General features: G+C 40.1%; 1 protein-coding gene across 1 annotated transcript in view; it reads left to right on the forward strand.

Annotated features, from left to right (window-relative positions):
• Positions 1–2,455: 2,455 nt before the first annotated feature.
• Positions 2,456–13,346, forward strand: part of CLNK (cytokine dependent hematopoietic cell linker) — a gene marked incomplete at its 5' end in the record, with an annotated part of 84,127 nt that continues 73,236 nt past the window's right edge. The window contains 2 exons of the mRNA XM_036763272.1: positions 2,456–2,571; positions 9,580–9,686. Of these exons, the coding sequence (XP_036619167.1) occupies positions 2,456–2,571; positions 9,580–9,686 (223 nt within the window). The remainder of the gene's footprint in view (positions 2,572–9,579; positions 9,687–13,346) is intronic.

Below are 13,346 nucleotides of genomic sequence, written 5' to 3' on the forward strand. Positions count from 1 at the left end.
TTATCGAAAAAAGTGTTTTCCTCATAGAAATGGGTGCTCAAGAGTACAAATATCACTATTCCCATTTTACTGGTGAAGACACTGAGGTACAGGGTAATTTAGAGACTTGGGGAAACCAAGCCTGAAACACAAATCTCCTGACCCAGAGTTCACTATTCTTTTCCATCACAGTCAAGATAACCGGCTTCTCTTCCATAGCTGACTAGTACCTCATGAGAACTTGAGTTTCGTGTGAATTAGTTAGGGCAGACAATTATTCAGGTTTGCGTTTGTTTTTATATAGGGTGCAAAAAACCACTTAGGTCTACTTCCTTGACCCAGCTGGGAGAGCTATCAGAGTGGAGATTTCTAGATCAATTTTGAATGCTTCTTACCTGGTTCCCTTTTTGGAAGAACAATCACCGTAACCAGAAATGTAAATCTCAGATCTGAAAAACAGAGAGGTATCCATGGCATAATGGAAAGCATTTTGGCCTCAGAATCAGGAGACCCGGGTGTGGGTCCCAGCTTTTCTACAAACCAGTAGAACAACTTAATCCTCTCCTACGAGCTTCCTCTTCCTCAACAGCAAAATGAGGTATGGGGAGAGATGATTATATTGGTGCTTGCATTCTCCTGGGGGTGCTACCCAGCCAGCCTGGGGTGTGCAAACAAGTAAACAGATGAGAGGATGAAAGATATCTTCAAGAATTAGAAAGCAAAAGCAACCAGGGCAGGGACTTTTAACCTTGCACCCTCTTCTGCAGTCTGGTGAAATCAAGGCAACCCTTCTCAGAATAATATCCTTAAAAGAATAGAATAGAATACAGGGTTACAAAGGAAATCAGTTATATTGAGATACAGCTATAAAATAGTTCAAACAAAAACCCAAGGTCATAGATCCCTGGTTAAGTGCCCCCTGAACCAGGGGCTTCTTGTAAGAGATGGCAAGTAGAAAGGACTTGGAGGGATTTTCAGAGGAAGAGGGGAGGAGGGAACACATTCCAGGCCTGGGAGGAAGCCTGGCTGTAAAGTATGGAAGGAGGCAGATGGAAGATCAGAGAATGGCAAATGTCATTTCTATTACATGCAGGTTATGGATTCTTTCTAAACACTATCACATTTCATTCTCTTTTCTTTAGCAGGTCAGCACAGAACTATTTCTGAGAATTTCTCCAGCTACGTAAGTTTACTCAATTCTCCACTTCTACCTTCTTTAAAAAAGGATAGTGGTTTTGGAAAATCCATGAGGTTTCTGAGATAGAGAAACATTTTCGTAGATGGAAATTAGTTTTCCCACAGCAACCCAGGAAAATATCATTACCTATATTATACATCTAAGAAAACTAAGGCCTATAGAAATTCATTTGCTCAAGGTCAGATAAGTGGCTTGATGCCTGGGCCTCCAACTATAAAACTAATCCTCCTTCCATTATATCATATATGTATATTATATGTGTGTGTGCATATATGTATATATACATATGTGTGTATAAACATATACATACATATATACAACTATACATATACATACATCTATATGCATATGCATACATGTACACGTATATACACATATACATACATATACACATACATATACATACATATACACACACACAAACACACCCACACACATACATGTACCTCTTTTACCCTGAGTTTTCATTGATCCATAACTGGAAAGCACTTCAGAGGTCATCTAATCCAACCCCCTCATTTTATAGATGAGAAATCTGAGGTGAAGAGAATTCAAAGTATTTTCCAAAGCCACACAGTTAGAAAGTCAGAGGTGGGCTTTGAACTCAGGACCTCTGACTAAAGTCAACTCCCCTTACCCTATACAGATGGGTAAACTACAGGTCAGTGGAGTGAATTAATTCCCTTGTGAGACCTTCTGACATTGAGCCCTTACTATGTTTTAGTAGTGCTTTTGTGCTTTTAGTAATGCTTTTGTGCTCTTATTATGTTTTAAGTAGTTCACTAGTATATTGTAGTAGCCGGTCCTTACTATTTCCAGAGTAAATACTAAGCCCCCTCATAAACCAAGGTTATGCTTTCCACCTAGGTAGCCATGGAAAATGGATTAATATTGGGAAACGGATGGGAAGTCAAGGAGCTTAGCAGTGGGTTGCAAGAGAGTGAATTTGAGAACATAGAAGGTCCTGAATACCAAAATATAACGTTAGAGTCCTTCTCTCTGTCAAATTACCGATGCTCTGTATTTAGTTTCAGTTGAGCCTTACAAAAATAAACTTTCTAAATTATAGCCCATTAGCCTGCCCTTGGATCATTTGTCCTCTGTTGCTCTAGGATAGGCTTGGAAACCAACCCTTGACTTTGGGCAGGCTCCGAGATCTATTTTTGCTTTCTGAGTTGATTCTGCAGCTATTGTCTTCATCAACGTCATGCCCTCTTTCATCTTACTTATCTGGCTGCTCCCTTCTGCTTAGGACAGGAACATTGCAAAAGTGGCTGATGGAGCAAAAGGCAGTGGAGGGGAAGACTACGAAGATCCCAAGACATTCCCTGTGAAAGGATTTCAGTCAGTGAAAATCTTACCTGCCAGACCTATAGAGGAGTCACAATATGCGGGTAACTGTGGGCGTAGTTTGGAAATTGGAAATGTTGAAATACTTGGGGAGTCAGAGAATAATGACAATAATTGACAGTTTTATTGTGTCTGAAAGGGACATTCTGGCTGCTTTTTCCATGAAGGCTTCCCTGATTTCCACAGCTGCAAATGATCTCATTCTAAAGTTTTGCTAAAATACATTGTTGCAGGCATTCCTTGGTCCCAATGACATTCTCCTTTGCATTGTTTTTATTTGTGCACATATCATCTCTCCCGGAGGTGATGACACAGCATAGTGGACAGAAAGCTGGCTTTGCAGATTCACATTCCACCTCTGACCTATACCAGTTGTGTTATTCTTGTTCACTTGTTTCAGTTGTGACCCCATTTGGGTTTCCTTGGCAAGGACACTGGAGTGGTTTGCCATTTCCTTCTCTGGCTCATTTTACATATGAGAAAACTGAGGCAAACAGGTTTAAGTAACTTGCCCAGAGTCACACAGCAAGTATCTGTTTGAGGCCACAATTTGAATTCCAGATTTGATATTCTAACTACCTAGCTACCCCCAACTTCTCAGAGCTCTAGGGAATTCTCTGGGATTGTAAAATGTAGAGAAGCTATTGACCTTCTCTGGTCCATAATAGATATGAAGGAGGTTGAGGAAGTTTCTTACACCAGTGAAATCACAGGTCTGGTGCCTAAACCTATTCATAATGATGGTTATTATTATTAAAACCCCCTCTATAAGAATAACATTCTTATTTGTTTCAAGGTTCCCAAGGTCTAAAGCACGTGGAAAATGATGGCTTTCACCATACAAATTGTTATTATCAAATAATACATAAAGGGTGTTCCAAAAGTCTTAGTGTCCATTTTTTAAATTTAAGTTCCTTGAAACTTCACTAAGATTTTTAGGCTCCCCTTGTATTAACAACAATGGTTTCTATATGATGAGTACGATAGCATATCACCAGGGATATGTGGAACCATAAAAGGGGATGGGCCAGACATACAACAAGAGAAATGGATATGGGATTTACTGAAGACATAAGCAAGGATGATAAGGCTAGGACGGATTGTGATCTTTATGGGTCTAGAGAATAGCCATGCCCGTGAGATCATGGACCCATTGAACTATATGCAACCTAAGTTTATAGAAATCAATTAAACTAAATTCTTCATTGCAAGAATTTCAGAACAGCATCAACTAACAACTTGTAATTAATCGCTTAAAGTGATCACATCTCTTCACAGCCTTCGTAGATTTCCTGCTGAGTCTTTTTGGTAAAGATTTTGATCAGTTAAGTAGACACTTAAGGGCCACAGTACTTTCAAGATTGGGGATTTTGTTTCATTCAAGTCAAGGGACGTTTGTTAAACCATCTATTATAGTCAAGACACTGTATCAGGCCCTAGGAATGATGCAAAGATAAAATCTGATGTAGTCCCTGTCCTTGAGCTGCTGAGAGTCTAGTATCAAAAATAAGACATGGACACAATTAACTGGAATATAAATTAAGGGATGGGGGGTACAAAGGAAGATTCTAACCAAAGGGCTATAAGAAATGTGAGGAGGGAGGGAGCAGCACTTGAACTGGGGGATCAGGGATGACTTTACAGAAGAGGTCCACCCCGAAAAAAGGGAAAGATTCCAAAAAGCAAAGATAGATTAGGCAAAAGTCCATTGCAACCATGGGACTAACATAAGCATGAAGACAGGGAAAAAATGAATGAGACGAAGAAGGAGGAGGAGGAGAAAAAGGAGGAGGACAATAAAGTAAGGCTGAAAAGGTAGCTTGATCCCAGATGGTAGATGGCCCTGGATGTCGGACTGTTAGTGATGGAGAGCCATTGAAAGTATTGGCACCTGGAAATATTCCATCTCTAGCTACAAGGTCAGCCCAGGTCCTAATTCATCTAGGCCACAAAGATGCGGTCTTTTTCTTTTTCTATGGCACAAATCAATTCATTTCAACAAGCATTTACTAAGTACTATATGAAGATGAAAAACAACACAGCCCCTGCCCTGGAGATGCTTATAATTTACAATGGAGATATGGGAATGGGATTGAACCAGACCTGTGGTTTGATCTCTGCAAGAAGATTCAGGTAAACAACTCTCTCTACCAAAACAGAACTTTCTTTGCAACTTATAGTCTTAGGGAGTAGTTTGGGGACGCTAAGAGTTTAAGTCATTTGCCCAAGGTCAAGAAGCCCATGTGTCAGAGGCAGGATTTAAAACCAGGTCTTCACGTCTTTAAAGCCTGTGTCCTATCCACTACAGTAGACAAGGCAGAATGTCGTGGGGACAAAGAAAGGTTACCAACAAAGTGTTTTAGGAAAATCTGGGAAGGGGCTGATCATTTGAGCTGGAGTAAGCTTCTTGAATAAAACAGCACCTGAGCTGAGCCTTAAGGGAAGGAAATGATTGCAATTAGCCAGACTTTCTCTTCAATTGGTTGCACTTGAGTCAGAGACATTGGAATGGGCAACCCACGGACACACCAGCCAACCAACCAAAATGAAGACAAGGTTGAGGGTGTGTCATCTAGAGAGGAGCTCTAGAGATCCCCTGAGCTTAGTTCCAGCTGTCACACCATCACTCAAGAAAAAGGGCTCCGAGAGAGGCCCGGTTCCCAATTAGGGGTAGCCAAAGTGTCCCAGCAGCCCCAGAGGCATTCTCTTATTTCTCTGGGTTCATTTGTCTTCACCCCAGAATCAGCAAACACAGTTGGCAGCAGAACTGTACATGGGGTCTTCAAAATAAAAGTGGATTTTGTCAAAAACCCAAAGAGTAGAACTGACCCCTTTTAAAATGGAATTCCCACTGCTTTCAAACAAAGCTATCTGGGCAAGGCTTGGAGATTTGCTAAGCATTGTTCTCAGAACTTATTTGCTAAATCTGGTTGGAAAATTCGAGACAGCACTTTTCTAGCTATTATGCCCCATTAAATCTTATTTTCCTGCTTACCAGTGGAAATTATTTTTGCTCCAGTTGAGGAGACAATGTAAGCAGCCTCTGGTGATGATTTTAAAACTTTCTCTACTCTACACAATTTCTTGCAGAAAGCACCTCGAGTCTAAACAAATTGTTCCCCATCTGATCTCGTAGCACTTTATACCTCTATTAGGACCTTATGTTCAAATTTCTATTCTATTTATCTGTATAAGTTGCTCATCTCCCCAACCTAGAGGATCAGTTCCTTGAAGGTAGAAATTGTCTCATTTCTCTTTTTACATCTTGGCACAGTGCTCTGCACATGAGATCATAGAATGTTAGGTCTCAAAAGATAAGGCTGCACTGGAATATAAATGTTAGTCCCTTGGCTAAACCCAGCAGGTTTTCCATGACACCCAAATGCCTCTCTTGTGCTGCTGATTGAAACAATATGCCCATGTAGAGGCCAGATTTAGACAACACAGGTACACAGCACCTGTTGTGGTTACTGAGATAATGACCTTCTGAAAAATGTCCACAAGGGCTTGGAATTCTTTGAAGATGGGAATTATGTAAATGCCGCTTCTACCCACCTGCTCATTAATCTGTAGCCCCAGAGCCACTCTGTGATATCTGACACATTAACAGGCATCATGCCTTTCTCCTGAAGGGTTCTAATCATTTCAGAAAGATTAGAGCTGTCAGCCACAAATTTCTCAAGGGAAGAACATGTACCAGTTTTAGGGTCTTTCATATTACAAGTAAGTAGATTGAGGCAGGGTCTGTGGTTCCCTCCAAATCATCCAGTTTATGTAAGGTCCTGGGATTTAGAGCCAGAAAGGACCTTAGAGCTCACAGAGGAGTCAGTCTGCAGTCAATGAGCATTTAGGAAAGACTTGGGGCAAACCAGGCACTGTACTAGGTGCTGGGAATACAAAGAAAAAGGAAAGGTGTCCTGCTTACACTCTAATGGGGGAGAAAAAATTCACATACATAGGTATATACAAGATGAAATAGAGAGTGACTTTAGAATGGAAGACTTTAGCAGCTGTAGAGGACAGGGGGATCCTCTTGGAGCAGGTGAAGGAGTAAGAAGAAAGAGCATTCCAAGCATGAAGGACCTTCAGTGTAAAGACACAGAGACAGGATTTCTTTGTCTCCACCTCTGCCCTCTTCCAGAGAAGGAGACTGAGGCACAGAGAAATGAATTGACTTGCCCATGAACATGCAACCAGTTATGGGCAGAAGTAGGGCCAGAACCTAGACAGCCCTACCCTCTATCGAGTGTGCTACGTACTTTAACACAAGATTAAAATAAATTACGTTAATATGGCATCTCAGTTGACAAAGAACTTTTCGCACCCATTTGAACCCCATAATTGCTGTTGTTTTCAGGTGTTTCTGACCCCATTTTGGGTTTTCTTGGGCAAAGATACTGGAGTGGTTTGCCATTTTCTTCTCCAGCTCATTTTACATATGAGGAAACTGAGGCAAACAGGGTTAAATGATTTGCCCAGGATCACAAAGCAAGTATGTCTGAGGCCAGATTCAAACTCAGGTCTTCCCTGACTCCAGGCTCTATCCACTGCACCTGAACCTATTAATACAGTGAGGTAAATAGTGAAAGTATTATATCCCCATATTACGTAGGTTGCAAAGTGGATAGAACACTGGGTCTATAGTCAGAAAGACCTCAATTCAAATCTGGCCTACGACGTTTACTAGTGTATGACCTTGGGTAAGTCACTTAAACCTCTGTCTGCCTCAGTTTCTTCCGCTTTAAAATGGGGATCCTAATAATACCTGCCTCACAGGGTTGTTTTGAGGATCAAGTGAGATATTTATAAAGCACTTAGCACAGTGCCTGGGATATAGTAGGTGCTGAATAAATGCTCATTCCTTTTCCCTTCCCTCCCTATTACATACGAGAAGAGGACATCAGCTTGCCATGTAGAGAGGGCCAGAGATGACAACTGGGCAGTCCGTGTGTTCCACTGATAGCCTTGGAATGTTAGGAGAAAGCAAGAAAGACCCCCGCCAGTTGGGTAGACCCCCATAGTGAACTTATGGAAGGGTACCACAAGAGTCCCACAGAATGGGCAGGCAAAGATGAGTTGTAATCTCCACCAGAGGAGGGGACTTGCAAATCAACAAACTCCTAGATCCATTTTTTGCAGTTATAAATAATGCTGAGAACAGGTGATGACTTACTGAGGGCCATGCCAGATCTCTACTTGGGCTAGATATTAGCTCTTCTATCTCCATTTGTTGTTTTTTTTTTGGCAGAGATACTGGACTGGTTTAGCCATTTCCTTCTGCAGCTCATTTTACAAATGAGGAAACTGAGGCAAACAGGGTTAAGTGACTTACCCAGCTAGTAAATACACCTAGCTGCCCCTCTTCTATCTCTATATCTGGTGCTTTTTTGTCCATACGACCTCACTTCTCTGACTGTCTCTGAAGCTACTTCACCGTCCCTTAACAAAAAACAAAATCTAAGTCTTATCCATTCTGTCTCCACAACTCCTACATCTGTCGTCGCCCATCTCAAGAAGTCATTACTTTAGATCGGACTCTTTTCACTTCTGTCCTGGACTATTACACTAGCTTCCATCTCATGTGAGTCTTCTCTGCCTCCTGAAATTACTTTGTATTATCTCTCATTTAAATGATTTAACCTCTAGTAGAATGTGAGTTTCTTCAGCACAAGTACTGGATTTTTTTCCTTTATTTTCCCTACACACACACACACACACACACACCAGTGCCTTTTGCATCATAGTAGGCACTTAATAAATATTTCTTTAATAGAATCAATTCTTTTCCCCTTTACTTAAACTATGTGATACCTATAATTATCTTTTCTTCTATTGATTAGAAAATTCACTACACACAGTAGGGAACACACTGCCCAAGAGGTTTCAGAATTCCCCACCAGAATGTCCCACATGAGTTTCATAAAAAAGAGAAGGAGATTCTCCCTACTGTACCTAAAAGACATTTGGTCCCCAGATCAGCAAGAAAGTTGCTCCGTCTAATTCTGACTGCCCCAGATCTCTATACTGGTGTAAAAGCCTTATCAAAGGGAGAAGAATATGTAATGTTTCTATAAATGAAAGACTTATTTATATTCCAATGTAATTCAAATGAAGCTGAACCATCTAACATCACAGGTCTCTGGGCCTCAAACCAGCCAGACCTAGTCTCTACATAAGCCAGCTTCAAAGAGCAAACAACATCCCAACTGAATACTCCCCAGTGACCAGAATCCTACATGGCTTCTTATGATGCTATTAAAGAAGATAAAGGTTGTTTCCTCAACCAGATGAATTGTCGATCATCTTTAACCATAGACCCCAGAGCCAGAACCACTGATAGGCAAGGTGGGCTGTCAGAAAGGGTGTACCACTTTGGGTCATCAGAGACACTTTTCCATGTACTTTTTGTTAATGTATGTATTTTAATGCCATCCATGTCACATTGTGTGTTACATTCATTCTGATATCAAGTTACATGTTACCATGAAGGCTGAAAGCCTCAAGTGGGTAGTAACATATGGTCATATAATTTTCACTCACAGGGTAATAATTTTCAAACCTCGTGTTGTTCACAGTAAAGCTGTGAAAACAACCCCAGTGGAAGAGATCCACCATATTTGCCACCTTGTAAGAGTGAGTTGAGAGGCTAATTGTCATTATCATAGTACTGTGAAAAAAGTGCTATATTTTGAGTCAGAAGGCATGGGTTCAAATCCCAGAAGATGACCAATATACAGGGTCAAGGACAAAAAATAGCATGAGATTGCAAGTGGGAAACTGTGAAATCCTTTCAACCTTCCCAGTCTGCTTCCAGACTCAAAAACTCATCTTTCTAATATCAGTGTTTTGCTGGTATGTCTATGAATCATGAAACACACAGTCTCAAGTGTGAAAAATGTGCTTTATGTGGTCAAAGCTCTATATAAGTGCAAACTATTAGGATGATAGTAATGATAGCACTATAGAGGACTCCCCTACAATGAACAATTGCTTTTTGCTTTTTAGAAGGTGAGCAAATTGATAAATTGAGTTTTTATTTTCTTGTCTCACAGATACACGCTGTTTCCAAGAAATGATGAGCCCTCATATGTCTACAGACACCAAGACCGACGTTCCCATGCAGCAACAACAGCCTTGGAACTTCCAGATGAGATCAGAAGTAGGTGAAAGTCATATGACCATTCTTAAATTTCTAACAAGGTGAAATTTAAGAAATCAACTGTATAAGCATAGGATGGGAGGAATTTCACTAAACCACAATTCATGTGACAAAGGAGCTAAGGGATTTACTAGAATGCTGGCTTATTATGAGTTGACAGGTTATTGTGGAAACCAAATAAACTATTGTGGAAACCAAATAAGCTATTGTAAGCTTAGGAGGAATTAATAGAAACCTAATGCCCAGAAGATAGGACAGATAGATAGATCAGATAGAATATTTATTAAGCACTTAATTTGTGCCAAGCATTGTACTGAGTGCTGGGTATACAAAGCAAATGAAAGAGTCCCTGACCTCGAGAAGCTTACATTCTAATGGGGCTAGATAGAGCCTTTATTAAGCACTTACTGTGTACCAGGCACTGAACTGAGTGTTAGGTATACAAAGCAAATGAAGGAGCCCCTGACCTCAAGAAGCTCACATTCTAATGCGGCTAGATAGATCCTTTATTAAGCATTTACTGTGTGCCTGGCACTGTGCTGAGTGCTGGGCATACAAAGCAAGTGAGAGTCTCTGTCCTCCAGAAGGGAAGGAAAATATATAATACGGAGCTGGAAGAGGATAGGGTGGGGTGAGTGATTGTGTGGAAAATCATTCAGCATCTGTAGCACATTCCCTTCTGTCTTGTCATTGGTGGGTAATCTTTATCCTTTAAAGGTGGATTGATTTTTATAACAAACCAAAAGCTTTTTGGAACCAAGTCCAGTGAACAAGGTGGGTGATGAAGCCATTTTTGGCCAAAAGCAAGGTGTAACCAAGATATCTGTGTGCCCTAGATAAGAATAAAAAATGGTGCCCCTCTTTCTTACTATCCGTCAGAGGCTTCCCACTTTCCCCATAAGCATGGGTGATATTACAAAATAAAATAATCTGCCTATGAAAAGCAGAATTTTTTTTTGTATTAACAACATATGCAAATATGCAAAGGATCTATGATTTTGTCATCAAGGGGAAAACCTGCCAGCATAGATTACAACCCGTCAATGATTTAGGAGATAAATCTTAGAGAATTACTTGAGGTGAATTGAATAACCCATAATCAATTAAAAAGTATCGATTGATAAGTATTTATTAAGTGCCTGCCAGGCAGTCTGTGCTAAGATCTGGGGATACAGATACACTGAATAAAATTATCTCTACTTTTAAAGAGCTTATATTCTAACAGAGAAAACAGTAAGAAATACATAAGTATTATGAAGAAAAAAGAGAGAATAAATACAAAGTAGTTGAATACGCATTAGTTTGAGAAGGAAGGCACTATCAGTCAAGGGGAGAAGGAAAGGATTCATCCACAAAGTGGTCAATGTGATCACATGACTAGTAAAGGTTAGAGGTAGTCTGTGAACCCAGGTCTCCATGACTCCAAGCCCAGAACCCTAACCCCTATACCACATTGCCTCAGATCAAATGGTATGGGCATTTATGCTGAACTCTCCCTCCTCACTCCCACCACTCAACACACACACTCACACATACACACACACTCACACATACACACACACTCACATACACACACTCACACACACTCACACATACGCACACTCACACACACACTCACATACACATACACACACACACACACACACACACACACACACACACACACACACCTTTCTAACTTTTGCTCTTATTTAGGGAATAAGAGTCAAATCAAGGCTACCATGGCTACTAGAAAGGAGCAGCGTGACTATCGAGTGCATATTGGAAATCCCTTACCTGGTCCATATTTCTGTACATACGAGCATGTCCAATTAGAGTGTAAACTCCTCTAGAGCAGTGATTATCTCGCTTTTGGTTTTGTGTCCCCACCTCCTCCTTTTTAATGTTTTGTTACAAGAGATTAAGCTCTTAGAAGAAGAATAAGGAGGGATACCTGGAAAATGTAAGTGATGAAACAAAAAGATGGCAATAGTTTAAATAGATTTATATGGATCAATAGAGCAAAGAGACCATGTACCAACCCATCAAGCATTTTTGGAGCACTTATTTAATGTTTCAGATACTGTGCATTGGGGCAGCTAGGTGGTGCAGTGGACAGAACGCTGGGTCTGGAGTCAGAAAGATTCATGTTCATGAGTTCAAATCTGGCCTCAGACACATACTACTGTGTGACCCTGGGCAAGTCACTTAACCCCGTTTGCCTCAGTTTCCTCATCTGTAAAATGAGCTACAGAAGGAAATGGCAAACCATTACAGTATCTTTGCCAAGAAAACCCCAAATGGGGTCACGAAGAGTCAGACACAACTAAAAACAATTAAACATTATCCTTGCGCACTGGGGACACAAATTCCCCCCACCCCCTCATTACATTAGTACATTAAAGACCCACCTGTATTGCTGATCGCATGTCTCTCCTGATATATTTTACATGCCTTCTTATGTTCATACCAACACTTATATTAGCCTCTAACCTATTCATTCTTGTCATATACCTCTCTATTTCCTTTCAGGACACCCACAAGCATAATTTTGATTTTCAGAGATTGTAGGGCCCCATGACTCATAGATACAGAGTATACTGGTAGAATCTTGATATTGAACATATGGGTCATCGGCTTCATATATGATCTTCATTTTCAGTTCTTTTTTATACATTTATGTTTATACATTTTCTGTATATGGAAACCATCACTTTGTTGTTAAGTTCAGAATAAGAAAGAAAGAAAGAAAGAAAGAAAGAAAGAAAGGGAGGGAGGAAGAAAGAAAGAAAGGTAGAGAGGAAGGAAGGAAGGAAGGAAGGAAGAAAGAAAGAAAGAAAGAAAGAAAGAAAGAAAGAAAGAAAGAAAGAAAGAAAGAAAGAAAGGAAAGAGAAAGAAAGAAAGAAAGAAAGAAAGAAAGAAAGAAAGAAAGAAAGAAAGAAAGACAGAAAGAAAGAAAGAAAGAAAGGAAGGAAGGAAGGAAGGAAGGAAGGAAGGAAAGAAGGAAGGAAGGAAGGAAGAAAGAAAGAAAGAAAGAAAGAAAGAAAGAAAGAAAGAAAGAAAGAAAGAAAGAAAGAAAGAAAGAAAGAAAGAAAATGAGTCATTGTTTCAAAGAGCACCCTGAAGTCAATTAAAATGTCACACCATTTCTCAAATGCTGTTCAGCTCACTCTCGTCCTGCTGTTCAATTCTATGCCAAATTCACTGTCCATCTATAGTTTCTATCCAAGACACATGTATTGTTGGATCAGCTTAGTGGGCTGTCTTTCCAACCATATATCATACAAATGATAATAAGATTTATTTTTTATCCAACATTTTTCCCTCGTGTGAATTATTAGGCTGAATTCTTTTAAGTGGCTATGGATCTCATTTAGGATGCTCCATAGTATTCCAGAACTTGTTACAATAGAGACAATGTCATGAATATGTGGTGGTAAATGTTTAACAACTGGATCTCCAAAAATCATAGCACACTTTTAAGTTTAATATGCATTATTAACGTTTTCCTCCATCACTTTCTGAAGTCTAGACGATCAACAAAACAATAAATCAAGCCTTCAAGGCACTTACATTCTAATGTGAGAAGACAACACATGTAGTGGAGTGGTGTCCAGGAAAGAAAGCTCTGTCCTGGATAGTCACAAGCATGGAAAGTTGATCCATAGGGCAAATGATTGA

Source organism: Trichosurus vulpecula, chromosome 6 (genome assembly GCF_011100635.1).
Source record: "Trichosurus vulpecula isolate mTriVul1 chromosome 6, mTriVul1.pri, whole genome shotgun sequence".
NCBI classification, from domain to species: Eukaryota; Metazoa; Chordata; class Mammalia; order Diprotodontia; family Phalangeridae; genus Trichosurus; species Trichosurus vulpecula.